We start from the raw sequence: 17,950 nt of genomic DNA on the forward strand, positions 1-17,950 counted from the left end.
AGACACCCTGCAGGGCACTGCATCATGTTTTCCAGCTTGTGAGACACCCTACAAGGCAGTACATCTTGTTTTCTGTCATGTAAGACACCCTACAGGGCAGTACATCTTGTTTTCTGTCATGTAAGACACCCAAGAGGGCACTTAATTATGTATTCTCATACACAGCAGTACTCTAGAGGGTACTTCCTCATGTTTACTGGTATGTGAGACAACCTCCAGGGCACTGCATCATGTTTTCTGTCATGTGACACACCCTACAGGGCACTGCCTCATGTTTCCTGGCATTTAAGACACCCTACAGGGCACTGCATCATGTTTTATGGCATTTGAGACACCCTACAGGGCACTGCATCATGTTTTCTGTCATGTGACACACCCTACAGGGCACTGCATCATGTTTTCTGGCATTTAAGACACCCTATGGGGCACTGCATCATGTTTTCTGTCATGTGACACACCCTACAGGGCACTGCATCATGTTTTCTGTCATGTGACACACCCTACAGGGCACTGCATCATGTTTTCTGGCATTTGAGACACCCTACAGGGCACTGCATCATGTTTTCCAGCTTGTGAGACACCCTACAGGGCACTGCATCATGTTTTCTGGCATTTAAGACACCCTACAGGGCACTGCATCTTGTTTTCTGGCATTTGAGACACCCTACGGGGCACTGCATCATGTTTTCTGTCATGTGACACCCTATAGGGCACTGTATCATGTTTTCTGGCATTTAAGACACCCTACGGGGCACTGCATCATGTTTTCTGTCATGTGACACATGCTACAGGGCACTGCATCATGTTTTCTGGCATTTAAGACACCCTACAGGGCACTGCATCATGTTTTCCAGCTTGTGAGACAACCTACAGGGCACTTTATCACATTCTCTCCAATTCAACGCACGCTAGAGGGCATTTTAATACAATTAATCTACCACAGGGGCACTCTACAGGAAGAACTAATCATGTTTTATTTACTGTAGAGGCACTGTAGAGTAGATCCCTAGAATGCCAAGGGGTACTTTAGGGTGGTTTGGGGGTCTTACAAGTAGCTTTAAGCACTGCAGACTTTTTAATTAAAAGTATAAATGTCTGAGACAATGAATTATAATAAGCAATTTTTTTCTTTTCTATGGATGCATTAATGCAGCAGGGACATTATTATCATAAGTATTTATAAACTTGCATAAATAGTAAAAATAACAACTTAGGAAAAAATCACAGTGCCATTGGGTTGTTTTGTGAACTTAAGATATAAATTAGAAGATTATGGCAGCTGACACTTAATGAAAAAATTTATAAATAGGTTTGTCAGTGGTTATGTAATTGCCATGTAACCCGTTAAATACTGTTCTTATTAAAGTGTTCCAGAAATCTCATGCAGATTTACATGATGCTATTATTAACACGCATGTGTTCTCAATCCAGTAACTCTTTTCATTTAGGGACTGAGCGTGACTATGACAGGCAGAATGTGGTTTGTGTGTTAATCATCGTTTGTCACGCTTGTGCGAGTCCCATTGTGTTGACTTGGTGTATGAATGAGAACATGCAGTCTTCCACTGCTTCGCATACCAACATCTGCTCCATCTTCCTTCATCGTGCAACCATCCGAGGCATCCTATTTACCCCCGACGTGCACCCAAGCATTCCTCTGACTGGCCAATGAGTTATGAGAACGGATAACTATCAGTTATGTTTTGCTTTTCTCAATGGAAGCCCTCTTCGGAGCTAAGAAAATCCATTTTGTATTACGATCTTTACTGAACAGATAGCTGTGATTCATCAACTTTTTTCTGTCTGATGACATCATGTGCCGATCGGTTTCAAGCTGCCTGTTAGAGAAACTCGGACACGTCTCTTAGGACGGTGATTATGACTTCAGCCATTGAGTGCACGTCCAACGGATTGATAGGCCTCTTCCAGAAGAACACATTTGTCTCATTCCAATGGTTGCAGTGGGACTCGTTCTTCCGCTGCATCCTTCTCTTCTTGCCGCGGTTGCTTAATCCCCTTCTTCCTGTCACAGCTATATTTGGAGAGCTCTGAGAGAGACTATTGAGCTCCAGCCCAGATGTTAAATTTGGGCCACACCTGCTGAAAGTATGAGCCAGCTGACACGAAGAAGAGCATGCAGGAATGTTCTTCATGCTGTGAGCCAAGCTCAACACGACTGCAGGACCACTACAGTGCTGTTTGTCCTTCTGTCTGCTCAGATGTTTCTGCAAGCTAAAAGGCTTGGCTTTATGGTCCACTTCCAAAGAGACTTCACAGTAATGCGCTCTGATCGGCCTCTTGGTATTTAACAAGAGTGGAGGCTAAGTGCCTTCAGAGCAGATCTTGGTTCAGAGATGAACGCCAAGAAACAGCCCAGGGAGAACTAACGATGTTAACACCATGCGCCTAAACCACTGCGGTATTAGGAACTGATATCCTCCTACTCGGTCATCTGGAGCTTTCTGCAGTTGTGACAGATTTCCCCATAGCTTTGGATCAGATTTGTTTATAGGAACTGCTACTGTAATCATAGAATGTCCTAACACTCATCTGGGTTATTCTTCTTCATATGATCTCAGGACCTCCGAGACATCTCTGTGTTGGTTTTTAGGAATCAAAATCACTTCCTGTAAAGCTGCTTTGTGAAAATATCCACTGTTAAAATGGTTATGCAAATCAAATGAAAAAAGTGCTTACGTTCCATGTTTCAGATATTCAGAAATCCAGATTTTGCTCAACACATAAACGTGAATGCAGAAAATGGATTAACATACAACGTATTAAGATCTGGATCTTTTTGTAGCCCCGAGCATGAGCATCTCGAATTTAGGCGTGTCGTGTGCACCCGAGCTAATCATTCTACCACTCTCGTGCCACGATGTCTGCTCGATGTCATCGCTGCCAACGAGAAGCCTTGGATCAGGACAGAAGTTCTGTTCCAGCAAGTGTCTTCTTACCTCTAAATAGGCTTAGTGAGAGTGGTGCTGGAACAAAGGAAAGATTTGTTCACGCCCTGTCAGACTGAGTGAAATCCAGAAAAACATCTCCATGCAATATCTAATAACACAGTGATATCCTGTAAGGATCAAAAAACAAAATAATCATGACTTAGGAGACAGATGTATGGAACATTTGACTGGCCTTCAAGTAGACAGCTGGAAAGGGGAAAAAAATGTAACTTGACTTCACAATATTACAACCAGAGAATCTGAAAGAGGAATAAAATGCTGTGTATTATCCGTTTACAGTCAGGTGAAATGTTGTGGAACGTTCTGGAAACTAGTTCGTTCTCATCAATAATTCACAGGTTATAGCAGCTGCAAACGGACCTACCCTCACCTTGATCTTTTATACTTAATAATATAAAAAAACACAACGTTTCATCTTACAAAGAAACCATAAATGACCTTTATGTATTAGATAACTCAGTTACAATATTACCTCTGGCTGTTACAAAGTGCTGACACTGGAGTCCTAGAAGAAATTCCTAAATAAATATCTCTGTACAGAAAAACACAAATGTTCGTAAATCTCTTCAAGTGGAGCATTCGGCATCTTACAAGCTGCGTATACGCTGTTACTATAGAAACAACAACATGAATGAGTGTTTATTATAAAATTTATGAACAGAAAATTCCAACTAATCAGAATGGAGCATTCTACGCCGCTGTGATACAGAGAGGATTTCTATCACATTTTGGAAAGATAAATGGATTTGAATAGATGTCTAAATAAATATGGTTAAAATAAATGATTATGGAATCCACAAACTCCTGTCTAAAGTCCTGAAAGAAATTGGTCAGCTTTATTTTATCATTTTCTGATAGAACACTTGTAAATAAGGATGCTCAGACTTCTCAGTGGGAAATGAATGCTGGGTAATAAATCAAGGCGAGATAAAAATGCTCTCATGCATAATCACTACAGGGGGCATGTTATAGACAAGTTACAGTACTCCAAGTAGCTCATCTGACACGTCCTATGTGAAATATGTGCTAGTCTCCGTCACTGCGTGGGAATGTTTACGGTATTAAAGCAGCATCATAAATTAGTACGAATAAACCAAACTGTTTGTTCGCTGATGGTCAGGAATTGTGGAGGCAGTTTATATATATAAAAAAAAAAAAAAAAAATCCAGCTTACAGGATTCAAGGGGCTTCTGATGAAACTCACAAACACAAAGTTTTAACTTAAACATGACCGGAATTTGGTCCAGTGGGCTAATCATTATTGAGTCTAGAAATCAGTGACTTGTGTATGGACAGTAAGACATGGTAAAAATACTAATCCAAACACCCAGGGCAAGAAAGTAGGCGGAGTTTCAGAGACGGCTGGTAAAAATATTATTTGTCATTTGCAAACAGAAATAAAAATTTCTTTGTCATCAATTTTGTATTAAAAATGTGTCTGTCACAGAGTGAACTATCGCGCATGAGACATGGCAAATTGTTTTAAAAGACATCAGACGACCCAAATAAAGCTGGAAATATTACCAATATGGAGCTTAAACTTTAAATAAAGCAACTGAAAATGGAGCTGAATTTGGGTACGTAGTGCTCTGTGACAGTCTTACCTTCCCTATGTAGTGAGCATATACAGTATACTGTAGTGAACAAGGAGCCCGTTTGGGATTATGGTAAAACTTGAAGATGAAGAATTTTACCTGTACTGCAAGTACGGTGGTGGCTCAAGTGGTTAAGGCTCTGGGTCGTTGACCTGGAAGATCAGGGTTCAAGCCCCAGCACCACCAAGCTGCCACTGTTAGGCCCTTGAGCAAGGCCTTTAACCCACCCTGCTCCAGGGGTGCTGTTTCATGGCTGACCCTGCACTCTGACCCCAAAACTGCTAAGGATGGGATATGTGAAGAAAGAATTTCATCGTGCTGTAATGTATATGTGACAAAGGTGACTAACTTTAAGTAAAAAAGTTAAATCAAAAGATAGCATGATGAGCCATTTTCATTGTGTTATGAATGATGTTCAAGTAATCTTGATTTATTTCAGATTTTTAAAAAACAAAATGGCCAAACAGAAACATTAGTGTCACCACAAAACATAGCAGATGAGCTTAGTGACGTCTTTTTCAGGGACAGGAACAGACACCTTGTCAACTATTTTTCAGTTTTGTTTCTTAGCATTATACAAAAACTCACAAATCTAAATCATAACCCAACCGAACCGCGTAGTGTTCCACAGATTCAGAGCCAGGCGCGGAGCTCACCGGCGAGGACTGAGTGGACTTCCCTTCATGTCGAACAGGACGTCTTACGACAGGAAGCACTTTTCTTGGTCAGAATACCGAATAAGAACGTAAAACAAAACAAGTGTCAGTTAAAATGTTAGAATAATGTAATAACCACGGTATAAAAATTACGGATATTTACAAAATAACATCAACGTAATATCCATGAACATACACAAGTTACTCTTTTAAAGATAAAAAAAAGAAGAAAAGAAATAATTTACATCACAAAAACTGACCTGTTATGCACTGAGACACATTCATGTATTAAAAAATAACCTAAAACGTCAACGTCTTAAATAGAAAAAGTGGATAAGTTTTAGTGTGCAAAGTATTTTTTTTTTGTAGTGTATGCGTGTGTGTATGAACACAGATGTTTTTGTACATAAAGTAATAATGCTTTTTGTCTTGCTTTTTATCTGTTAGAAAATCTATAGATATTTAAGGAGTGCATATCAAAGTAGTAAGTGCAAATAAACTGCCTTGTTATAATTGTGCATCTCTGAACATATCGCATCGCTCGTATTTATTTATTTTTTGGTGCTCCATTTTGCATCAGAAGCAGCAAAACCCTTTCCTAATATTATTCCCGCATCGATTCCGCTTGCATATGGGAGTTTTTAGTGCGACTGCTTAGCTCAGGAGTGTTCGAGCGATAAAAACAGACCCGTCTAAATGGGGATAAGCACAGTTCCGTGGAGGATTAGTGTGGCAGTGACTCTGCAGCCTGAGTGCACACTTTTTGTAGTGATAAAGTGAGAGCATGTTCCTCTAATATCTCACTGAGGCACTGAGGGCTTCGATTTGCTCCTGTTAATGCACAGTGAGTCTCCCTGAAGGAGACGGTGGTGATGAAGAAGGTGGATGGTCCCAGGCCTCGGGGCTTTAGGCGTCCGAGATGCAGCTCTGGATCTTATCTATCCACTGCTGCGCGCTCTGAGCGTTCTCCGCACAGAAGTTGTACACCCGCCTAGTCGTCTTCAGCTGGAGAGAGAGAGTGAGGAGTCGGGATTAAATGGAATGAATTATTTGCTAGAACCTAATGCATGGTGTTTAGTCTGGAACCAATGACTAGAACCAATGAAAGCAAAACAACATACATTACATTTTGTATTTGTTATTAGCAATGTATGCTACATCTGTATTATAAAGCTCTATTAATTTTACAGCCACTGTATCATCCATCCATCGTCTACAGCCGCTTTATTCCTAATTAGGGTCACGGGGATCTGCTGGAGTCTATCCCAGCACACATTGGGCGAAAGGCAGGGGTACACCCTGGACAGGTCACCAGTCCATCACAGGGCCACACATATAGACAGACAACCACACACACTCACACTCACTCCTATGGGCAATTACCAATCAACCTAATGTACATGTTTTTGGACTGTGGGAGGAAACCGGAGTACCCGAAGTAAACCCATGCAGGCACAGGGAGAACATGTAAACTCCACACAGAAAGGCCCCTGCCTGTTCAAACCCGGGATTCGAACCCAGGCCACTGTATTCCAGTTGGTTCCCGTTGGACTTTTCTTGGCTGTGATGCTCAGGTATCCACAAACTTTAGGCCATATTGTGTATTGTCCAAGTGCTTATATGTGGATTGTCAAGACACCTACAGTGCAGCTGATTCTATATATTTTTGTGTAATGACTCTCAGTCATTCATGAAGTATGATTTTTCCACAGTACCTGTGTTACACTCATGCTTATAAATAATTGTGGGAGTTTTTCCTTGCCACTGTTGACTCTGGCTTCCTCATTTGGAATATATTTTAATTTAAATATGTATAATTTCTATTCTCAATTTTATACCACGAACCGGATTATTGTGTAATTGTTTTTATACACTAAACACAAGTATGTGCCAGCTTTCTCGAAATCATATGACAATAACAGAATAAAAGATAAAGATCTCAGATGTTTAAGGATTACTCACTCATACTGTCTAGTTACAGTTTTGCTCAGTGGACATTTTCGTTCCATATTTGGTAATGTTGTGCAGATTTGCATGAAGATAATGAATGAATAGTAATGCATGGATAAATATATATGTATTATACAGCGGGTAAAATGAGTATTGAACACGTCATGTTTTTCCTCAGTAAATATATTTCTAAAGGTACTTTTGACAGGAATCCTGACAAGGGGCAGGACCGCTTTCTGATTACTGAATGATTTCAGCTGCTGTCTGCTTTTCGTGCCTTTTTGCACCTCCCTTTCTTCATGTGTTCAATACTTTTTCTCTCCGTGTCAATTCACATTATTACACATAATTTATGGACATCTATGGTTTGATTTCTTTGCCTGAATGGATTGCATGGGATGTTTCCAACATCTGGTGAAAATTTCATGTCAATACCACCTTTAGAAATGTATTTACTGAGAAAAATGGTGACGTGTTCAATGCTCATTTTACCCTCTGTATTTGTATGTGTATTTATATATGTATGTATTTATCCTCTGTATTATTATGCTTTGCAAAACTTTATAGTTTATAGATCAGAATATTATTTCATATAACATATACCGAGTGAGTTCACTACTCACATCGAAGAAGGCCTTCTCACTGATGTATTTGGGAGCTCCGATAGTCGGGGTGGCGATCACGACCGACTCCACCTCAGCCAGGTCAATGTGTCCGCGAGAGCTGACGTCTTCATCCGTATCGTAATACCTCAGCTGCACAAACAAGCGGCAGTAAGTTTCTCTGAACTAAACATGAAACGCGCACACTGAAAGACACAGAAGGGTCCGTAACACACCTGATGTTTTGTTATGTCCAGGACAAACCATCGACGCTTCCAGGCTTTAAGTAAAGCACCTCTCTTATACAGGACACCTTCAAAAGACCTGTGAGAACAAGAACATTGTCACCATGGAAACATCACAGAATATACACCGATCAGCCTTAACATTAAAGGTGAAGTGAATAAGACTGATGATCTCCTCATCATGGCACCTGTTAGTGGGTGGGATATATTAGGCAGCAAGTGAACATTTTGTCCTCAAAGTTGATGTGTTAGAAGCAGGAAAAATGGACAAGCGTAAGGATTTGAGCGAGTTTGACGAAGGTTCAAATTGTGATGGCTAGACCACTGGAACAGAGCATCTCCAAAACTGGTCATAATGTTATGTCTGATCAGTGTAATGTAAAAAGTAGTTAGAAGATTAAAATGTGAGAATGAGAACGAGAGGAAAAGAAGTTTTTCGCTTCACCTGTTCTCATCGTTCTTGGGTGTAAACTGATTATAGAGCGTTGCGGCTCGGCGACTCATGCCGTTGGCCGTCGTGGGACTGCTGTCCTCTCCCAGGCCGCTGTCAGGGAGGTGCAGCATGGAGTGGCGCTGATACGCCTGCAGGTTAGAGGTAGGGATCAAGCCGGAGACGGATACGGACTGTTTCCGTAGCTAAAAGCAGACACAGAATAGAGAATGAATCGTATCAACACTGCTGAAACTGAAATAATCATAGATGATATTTTCTCATATAAAAATGAGATTCTGCTACTGAATAGATAAATAAGTAAAACTAATATTAGTGTCATTACAATGGCAGGATTAGATGGGGGCGTTTCCAAATTTGCATATTCATGCATAGTCATAAATCCCGGGGTTGATCCTAATGATGGTGATGCAGGTGTAGTTTTCTGTTCATTATAATAAAGAAAACATTTTGAAATTTATAATGCATTAAAGAATGCTTTGTATTTATTTATTTATTTATTTATTATCAGGTTCATGCAAATAGCATATACATTCAGCATGGGTGGAGGTGGAGGAGGAGGAGGGTCAAATGTAAATGTAGGGGATTTATTACATGATAACGTCATGTGTGCGACAAAAAAGTGTGTGAAAGGTGTGAGAAAGTTTCTATTCGAATTTCAGATTCTTCTTAAGACAAATAATTCGGGAAGCGTAATATTTTATTACAGATAACACGGTTCTGTTCAGCAGGTTTGGGAGCAGGCTAAATACCAGCAAAAAATAACGTATAAATGAAAGAATGAAATAAAATAATGAATTTTTAAAATATAATTTAATTATAGTTTTGTAGTGCTTTGTAGTGGTATTGACTGATACTCAAGATTTCAGCATTTTTATCATTATCAGAAAAGTAAATGTCCCATCATGCCATCTCTGATTTTTATACAAAGGGTTTACTTTTTGGAATAACTCCTTCCTTATATTTTTTTTTACATGCAAAGAAGAGAAACAGAAAGACAGAGAGGGAGAAGATACAGAAGCTCTTACAATGCCTTCCTGTTTGAGGTCGTCCTGTATGCTGACTCGCACTTTCTCTAGGGTAGCATGCCATCTCTCAGGCACCTGACCAAGCTCTCCCTCCAATCTCTCAATGTCCTGCAAGATACAAACATTCAGCTCCAACACCCTGGTGTGCCCGTGGTTCATCCTACAGTAATAATGAAGAAGATGAGGAGGAAGAGGACAGAGGAGCAGGTTAAACCTGACTTACAGCCAGTAGTTTGGTGATGGCGTCGGGCTGGGCACGGGCTACGCTGCTGTAGCAGGGCCAGACAATCCTCCTCTTGCTCGTAGCGATAGTGTCCAGCTCCTCTGAGCTGTCTGTGGGAACGGCCAGCATCCTCCAGTCGTACGAGGGTCCGGTGGAGAGCGTCTCGGCCGTGTAGAACTCCCATTTGGTCAAGTTGGGAATGGAGATGGACGGCTTCAAGACAGGCTAAATAACAGATAGAGAACAGAGGTCAGCTAATTGTAGAGCAGTGATGTAGGTGATGTAATGGTTCATTAATAGTTAGTAGTTTATTAATGAACATGACTTTGTGTATGAAAAAAACACCACAAAGGACCAGAAGTTTTTACTCCACTGATTTATTCATGTTGGAATACACAAGAGTGGAAAAAATAAATGATCCATTGCGCCAACCAAGTGCTAAAGGCTTTCTCTTATCAGAGAGGAACAGAGTCTCTGCCAAAATCACATCATAACACAGAACTGATCCGAACCAGACATGGAACATGAAGATGCTCCTTTCCTTTTGATTGTAACTCATACCACAGGCTAAAAGACATGCTGTTTTTATTAGGGCTGCTTTTTGCCAACAAGTTCACGGAAATACACATCACCAAATTTATCACCTGGCTAAAACTGGACCATGACAGCGAATGGCAACGACACGCACGCCTCCTACGGTATGTGTTTATTCCCACAGTTAACACATGGACAGATGTTTAACTGTGATGATGAAGAAGTCATCTGCATTTGCTGTAGCTTCAAGGGCAGAAATGAGCAGAAGAAGATCTGGTGTGTGATTTAATTGTATTGAGCCACGTGGGATCACGTCATGTCCCAAAAACAAACTGGCTATTTTTAATAACCTTGTCACAAATCTCTTTGTATTAATTCATTAACAAGACTGATGCTTTAACGATTTCTCCATCAGCTCCCTAGGTTGTGAATCAGTATAGAGTGTACACCAGTTCAGGCCCTGGCTCACTACACACTGGGCCATGACCACATACTTGCTTTGTAAAATATCACCAAGGGCATTTATAAACAGATGGGACCGATCTCTTCTGAAATTATTTTTTTTATATTGTTTAATGTACATTATAAATATACTTTGATTGCTCTTATAAGTCATTAGACACAAACAAACCATATAAAGCAGGTGTCCCTAACCAGCGGGCCGCAGACCGGTACCGGGCCTTGGATTATTTGGTACCGTGACCGCAAAGAAACAATAAACCTATAATTTTATATATATAACTTAAATTTATTTGCATTTTATTTAAAAAAATTGCCATTTCCGCTGACGCCTCACTCCCGCATTTGATGCAGTCACAGGTTTTTCCATACATCAGTAAGTCCGCAAGCTAACCCAAGCTAAAATGACCCAAAAACAAATGTCACTAGAGAGCTCCCCCATCAATTATTAGTGCACTGACTAACTGATCAGTGCCATGACTAACTGACCCGCGGCAGCCGATTGAGATATAGACGCTTTAATCCTTGCTTGACCGCCATCTTGTGACCTTATTGGTCAGGATGAAAAAGAAAAAAGAAAAAAAAAAGTGCTTGATGTCACTGTGCTTTTCTGAAAAGCAATTCCTGTAAGGCTGTACGTTAAACGTGTGCCAGCATTTAAGGAAATAAAGGAAGCCTTTATTAGTGTAGCTTCTCCCATCTATAGTTACTTCATCTGCAGCTCGTGTTTTCATGGAGCTCAGCAGTCTCAAACAAAACAAAGAAAGCTGACTATTTTCAAAGGTCAAATACAGACATGTTTTTATGCAAGAGTGCAGAGCTATTAATCATGACTGTAATCTGGGATGGCAGATCGAAATATTTGGAGAGGATAGAGGAGACAACCTCTAGACGAAGTGCACTGGGGTAAAAGCCTTGAAGGCTGAAGGACACACACGCACCAGCCTGTCTGTGTACACACACACACACACACACACACACACACACAAACCCAATTTCCTCTCACCCTTACCTCTGTCTCTGAAGGGCTGTACAGGTAGTTGAAGAAGATGGGACTTCTGCGGTGCATTCGGTTTATACACTCCCAGATACAGATCCCTCTCTTGGCCTGCTTGTCTCCTTTATCCTCAAACAATGTGCCTTTATGGTGAGGAAAAACAACAAAGGGCTGCTTGTTAGAAAAGATGTCGAGCGTAACACAATCAGGTGAGAGATCTGAATGAGAGATAAGGGATCAGGGTCACAGGGTAAAAAAGTGTGATAAGTGCTTCACTACAGGCATGGGCTACTTTATTACCAAAACAACCCTAAAAATATTTTTTTCCTCTATATTTAGAGGAAAAAATTTATTTATATTTATGGGACTCTGAGGTGTCCCATAACTCATAAACATTATATAAATACTAATCCAAATCATTCAAATCCAAGGAATTTGAGCAGTGAGAAAAAAATTCTATCACGTTCTAAAAGTTTTTCATTTCGTCTTTTCCCCTTTCATCCTGGACTTATGAGTTGCCTTGTATTTTAATTATTATTATTATATTAAATTATTGCATATTCATTAATATCTTATTTTATTTTTTTAACACCCTTCCTTCTTCCCTTTAATTTTCTGTTTCTGCCGCACACTACACTGGTGCTACATACACAACATTTATTATTATTCTAATATTATTATTAAAAATAATAATAATATCTAGTGGAAATATCTGTAACAGAAAGCTTCCTCAGAAGAGTATTATAACAGCAAACCTGGAAGGGGATGCTGAACGAGAACATCGTCAGACTTGTGTGCCATGTGTCCTAGCCAATTTTGCGGTTACTTCTTGTACTCTCTGTTCGCTACACAGGAAAATCAGGAGCACCGGACAGACACTCTGATGGAGATCAACACATTTGTGCTCTACACTATAATGGCTTGCGTATCATTCTTCGATGCAGTGCATTATGGGTATTTCATGGCCTCTAGAGAACACAACTCTGCTCATGGTGCATTTTGTAATTTAAAAAACCCCATTGGGATGAATAAAGTGTCTGTCTGTCTATTTATCATAGAACTGAAAAATCAGTGAATAATCACCACTCTGTATCCAAACACCATTACAAATATCTTTAAAACCTAGAGCTACTTTCAGTAATTTCACAAATTTTCAGCAAGTTCACAAACTTTTTCGGAAAGTATTACGGAGTTCCTTTTACACCACAGAGGTCTGATAGGAATGACTATTTTTTATTTATTACAGAACATCAAGCTTTTTTATTCATTTAGAGTTACTTGACTATATTGTGGAAATTTGGGAAACAACCTCCTTGGGCAAACTCCTCCAAAATGTTCCGACACTGTAGACTCCTTCCAAAAAAAACAGTTTGGAGTATGGATTATTTCACAAACAGGGTTTATTCCCTGCTTTATGCCTGTCTTACTACATTTCATTGTAACTCTGTTTAATATAGCTCGTGAATAATCTTTCCCAAACTACACAGATAATGTGAAAAACCTGCGACAGTGTGCACGTAGCCCAAACCCCTCATGCCTTGTATGACACAGCAGATTATTTGTTCGAACAATTTTCCCCTCATACACACCGTGCTCGAGGCGCTCGTAGTCCGAGTCCAAGAGGAAGTTCTTGAAGCGATTGGAGACATAGTGGTACGCCAGGAACTTCAGATAGTATTGATTAAACTCGAATTCCAACGGGTATTGGTTATGGATCTGGAATGAGAGAGTCAGCCGAGTGGATTAGACTCTGGCCAATCGTCGCAAATCAGACATGTTAATGTAATCACATAAGATAATCATTATAGACAAGATGAGGCTGAGCTCAGAGGGAGAAGAGCTTTTAAATCATCTTAGATGAAGGACGTAAGGGGGAAAAAAATAGGAAATCGCAGAAAGGCGGACAACAACGAGGGCCGCCATCCAATTGTCAGCTGGGACCAACTTCGCTCTAGTTCTCACATTTGGGGCCATCTGTGTTTGTTGGCAAAAACAACAGCTGCTTGTAAGATGAGGCAGTTCTATTTTCAGACGCTTTCTGCCATACTTCTTCGTGCAGGTCATTTTGGCCGCCCGAACCTCGGTTTCGTCACTCTCGCTGGGAAACAGCATGGATAGAACAAGAGGCTGGGAGTTGTACTGAGGTCCCAGCTGGGAGTGAGGGTAGACTTTAAGCTTTTCCTGCGTGTTACAGATCTCCACATCTCTCCTTGTTTAACCATGCTGGCCCGGAAAAGAGAGCGAGCATGAACCCCCCGAACTAACGCTGATATAAAACTGATATAAAAGTGATGACGACAGGAACGCAGCCAGAAGGAAATAGCTGGATCTGGGGAGGTCGGAAGTTGTAAATGAAAAATGCTTTATCTGCAAAGGGGATCCAAGTGACCTTGCGTTCCATGTGTGCATATGATGTCACGCGGATACGTGCACAGTATACGATGCTGTTTAGAGGAGCAAATACAGAACATCAGTGCAACCGTGTCTGCTTCATTTGCACTAATAATCAACTGCCCTAATGCACTTGGAAATTGTTTAGCTTTAGCACCTCAAAGATGTATTCTCAAATATGGCAACCATGATGGAAAAAATAATCATGTGACTGCTATGCAGACTGCTCAAGGATATGGCTCAAGGGCAACAAGAATGAACGAAGCAGGGTGATCGTTCCGTAGCGGCCTTTTCACAATGGTCCGTTTGCTCACTAGCCGGGCCTTAGCACTTGCCTGGTGCACGCAGTCGAGGAACTGCAGGAAGATGGGTGTGAAGCCACTGCCCTGGCTGCTGGGGGTCAGGTTACTGCGCTGGCTGAATTTGTGCCCGAATGACAGCCATTCCTTCTCCACCAGGATCTGGAAGCCTTCCAATGTCCGGTAGAATGGGTCACTGAGCAGCTGCACCAGAGACACCACCTGCATGAGAAACAAAAGACAGCAATGAGGTAGAGTTCTCACTCATGCACCAAACAGGAAGCAAAGTGACTAATATAATGAGAATTACTTATAATAATGACATCATAAAAACATTAAAATGATTTCAATTTCAACCAACTGCTGATGATAGCCTGACAAAGTGAGGAGGCTGTAATGTCAGCAACTGGAATTAGAAAATGAAAGTATTTCTGTTCGTTTACGCTACATTAACTGCGAAAAAAATTGTTTGCATTTTTCTTGTGTGGCACAAACAAAAGCATAAAACCAGACTGTTCGAATTTTGCTTTTATTATTCTCTGTATTCCTTGTTGGTCTGTGAAAGCAGAGTTCAGCAGGAACCCAAAAAAACATCCAGCTGGCACCGTGAGTGCTAACCAGCTACCGATGGAAAAAGCAGAAATACTTTCCAAAGTGCCAAAAGATCTGTTACTTTGTACAGTGAGGATATAATGATTGCATTTCTTTTTTGAGCTCTTCTCCTAGTCGGATATGCCTGGTGTCATCTGGAAGGATTGAAAATGAACCTACAAGAACATGCGGTTCTGTTTCCCACAAACTGAGAAACAGAGCAGGCTTGCAGCCAGAGAGAGCCAGAGCATATGGAGCCTATTTAATCGGAACAAGACATGGATGGAAAGATGGAGAGATGGAGAGAGAGAGAGAGAGAGAGACCAAGAGGTGGAGAGAATGAATAAGGAGAAGAGAATCTGATGAAGTTAGAGAGGGAAACACCCTCTCCCCTAGAGCACTCAATACAATATGGCTACCTGGGGCTGAAAATCAGTGCTTCAGGAGGCTTTGACCGGGGAGAGAATGCAGCAGGAACAAAAAGAATGAAGGGCTCTTAATGCAATCATGCAATAAAAAAATTCTACAACAATCAGATTAGAATTTGGTGTTGGAGTGTTACTGCTCTGTATGGATGTGAGGTTCAGTTCAGGGTCCATTCAGTATTCATGACGACACAAGATAGGACAAACATCTCACATGCTGAATTCTGTCAAAATTTCTGTAGAAAAAGTTCAGAGAAACACACCAACCAATGCATGCAGGGCAGAATTAATCTGATTCTCATTGATCATCCCCTAACATTTTAGAAACATCTTAAATCAAGTCATAAATACACACTAGCACTGAAAACCCAAGAGCAACCAGTCCCCTCTGTCAGCTGGTTCTGAGACTCACTAACCCACTAACCACTAACCAAGAGCTCAGCCCTCTGTCAGCTGGCTCACTAACACACTGACCACTGACACACTACAGTCTCAAAGCAGCTGTGCTCAGCAAAGTCTAATCAGAGTTAACCAAATGACTAAACAGATGAGAAGAGCGTATCTGGAGAACTGGGACGGTCAAACCCCAAACCCTGTCCAGACACTGCTATCGGGCCCTAAACAGAGAGTTTGAATTGGCAGAGTATCTCTTCACTGCCAGAGATATAAAGCAGAGACACAACCTGACTGAGTACAGACTGAGTGAGCACAGTCATGCTGTGGAGAACGACCAGCACTGGAGAACCTGCTGACTAGAGAACAGAGACTGGGTGCTCACTGTACTGAGAGGTGAGGTGCAGATGGAGCTGCTCTTCATACTCCACTGTTAAAGATCTTATATTCATGCCAGTAAAGCACTGCTGAACTGAACTGAAGTTGAAGTGACTAGGAGAGAGAGAGAGAGAGAGAGAGAAAAGAGACAGACAGTTAAAGAGTAAAAAGAGAGCGAGATACAGAGATAAAGAGAGACAGATAGTAAAAAGAGTGAAAAAGAGAAGATAGAGAGAGACATTAAAAAGAGTGAAAAAGAAGGAGAGACAGAGATAAAGAGACAGTAAAAGAGTGAAAAAGAGAAAAAGATAAAGAGAGGCAGATAGTGAAAGAGTGAAAAAGAGAGTGAGATACAGAGATAAAGAGACACAGATAGTGAAATAGTGAAAAAGAGAAAGCGATAAAGAGAGACAGACAGTAAAAGAGCAAAAAAGAGGAGAGAGATAAAGAGAGACAGGTAGTGAAAGAGTGAAAAAGAGAAGGCGATGAAGAGAGACAGACAGGAAAAGAGCGAAAAAGAGGAGATAGAGATAAGGAGAGACAGATAGTGAAAGAGTGAAAAAGAGAAGGAGATAAAGAGAGACGGATAGTAGCAGAGTGAAAAAAAAAAGTGAGAGAGAGATAAAGAGAAAAAGAGAAGGAGATAAAGAGAGACAGTTAAAGAGGGAGAAAAAAAAGAGAGAGGAACTGATACAGCAAGGGAGAGAGAGAGAGAGAGAGAGAGAGAGAGAGAGAGAGAGAGCAACAGGTGTCTGAGAGAAAAAGAGAGCGAGATACAGAGATAAAGTGAGACACACAGGAAAGGAGTGAAAAAAAGAGCAAGATACAGAGGTAAAGAGAGACAGATAGTAAAAGAGTGAAAAAGAGGAGATACAGAGATGAAGACAGACAGTTAAAGAGGGAGAAAAAAAGAGAGAGAGAGAAATGTGCTCTGGTTTCAGCACGTGTCTGGCATGGCTGCTCTCTCTCCTCATGCCCACTCTGCATTGTTTCACTTAACAAGCCCTTGGCAAGACGTATTTGAGGACACACAACACCCTCGGCTAATAACGCTGCACTTGTTTATCCGTGGAACATTTGAGCTCAGCCTGCAAGAATGTGAGAAACGTTGTTTAATCTGCAGCTACACAAAAACACCTCCGACGTGGTTGGTCCATTCCGGTCCATACCCACGGCAGATGCTGGAGCGAAGACGCTAGCCTGTCGGATAGCGAGAAAACGAGTGATATATAGATGCTAGGATGATACATATATAGATGCTAGGATGCAATCTCACCTGTGTGGTGATGTCCCAGCCGTCCTCCAGACTCAACAACACAGAAGATCCACTGTCCAACAGCTCCACTAGGATGAGGGCCAGCTGGAGGAGCTTGTGCAGCTGTGATACACACAAACACATCAGCAGAACACCAGGTTTATTCTCAGACTCAGTTCCTGTGTATTTACACTCGCGGTCAGTTAGGTACAGGGAGAGTTCACTGCTGACTAAGCTAGACGTGATCGTTTGGCAAACAGCCTCACAGATAATATTGTGTATGAGGTAGTGTACGAGGGGCGTTCTCGGGGCAAGAGGTCTTCGGGTTCTTAGCCTGGTAAGTTCCCATCTTTGTGTCGGATCATTTCCTTGGGGAAAGCAAACTGGAGGAAGCACTTTGTGTAGGGGGTCAAAGTCACAGCAGCGGAAAAAGGGACCGTTCTCACAGGAGCAGCAGTGAGAAACTGCAAAGATCGGTTCAAAAGCAAGTAGCAACATGTGCTTGACCT

At 41.2% G+C, this 17,950-nt stretch overlaps 1 protein-coding gene across 6 annotated transcripts in view; it reads right to left on the bottom strand.

Moving 5' to 3' along the window:
* Nucleotides 1-4,973: 4,973 nt before the first annotated feature.
* Nucleotides 4,974-17,950, bottom strand: part of sbf2 (SET binding factor 2) — a 118,052-nt gene continuing 105,075 nt past the window's right edge. For all 6 annotated transcript variants that reach the window (XM_058400676.1, XM_058400675.1, XM_058400680.1 and 3 more), the window contains 10 exons: nt 17,463-17,564; nt 14,436-14,621; nt 13,299-13,425; nt 11,725-11,852; nt 9,720-9,944; nt 9,497-9,604; nt 8,463-8,653; nt 8,009-8,096; nt 7,794-7,925; nt 4,974-6,225 (listed from right to left, as the gene is read on the bottom strand). In XM_058400676.1, coding sequence (XP_058256659.1) covers nt 6,127-6,225; nt 7,794-7,925; nt 8,009-8,096; nt 8,463-8,653; nt 9,497-9,604; nt 9,720-9,944; nt 11,725-11,852; nt 13,299-13,425; nt 14,436-14,621; nt 17,463-17,564 — 1,386 coding nt within the window. In that variant the 3' untranslated portion in view covers nt 4,974-6,126. The remainder of the gene's footprint in view (nt 6,226-7,793; nt 7,926-8,008; nt 8,097-8,462; nt 8,654-9,496; nt 9,605-9,719; nt 9,945-11,724; nt 11,853-13,298; nt 13,426-14,435; nt 14,622-17,462; nt 17,565-17,950) is intronic.

This window comes from Hemibagrus wyckioides, linkage group LG10 (genome assembly GCF_019097595.1).
Source record: "Hemibagrus wyckioides isolate EC202008001 linkage group LG10, SWU_Hwy_1.0, whole genome shotgun sequence".
Lineage (NCBI taxonomy): Eukaryota > Metazoa > Chordata > Actinopteri > Siluriformes > Bagridae > Hemibagrus > Hemibagrus wyckioides.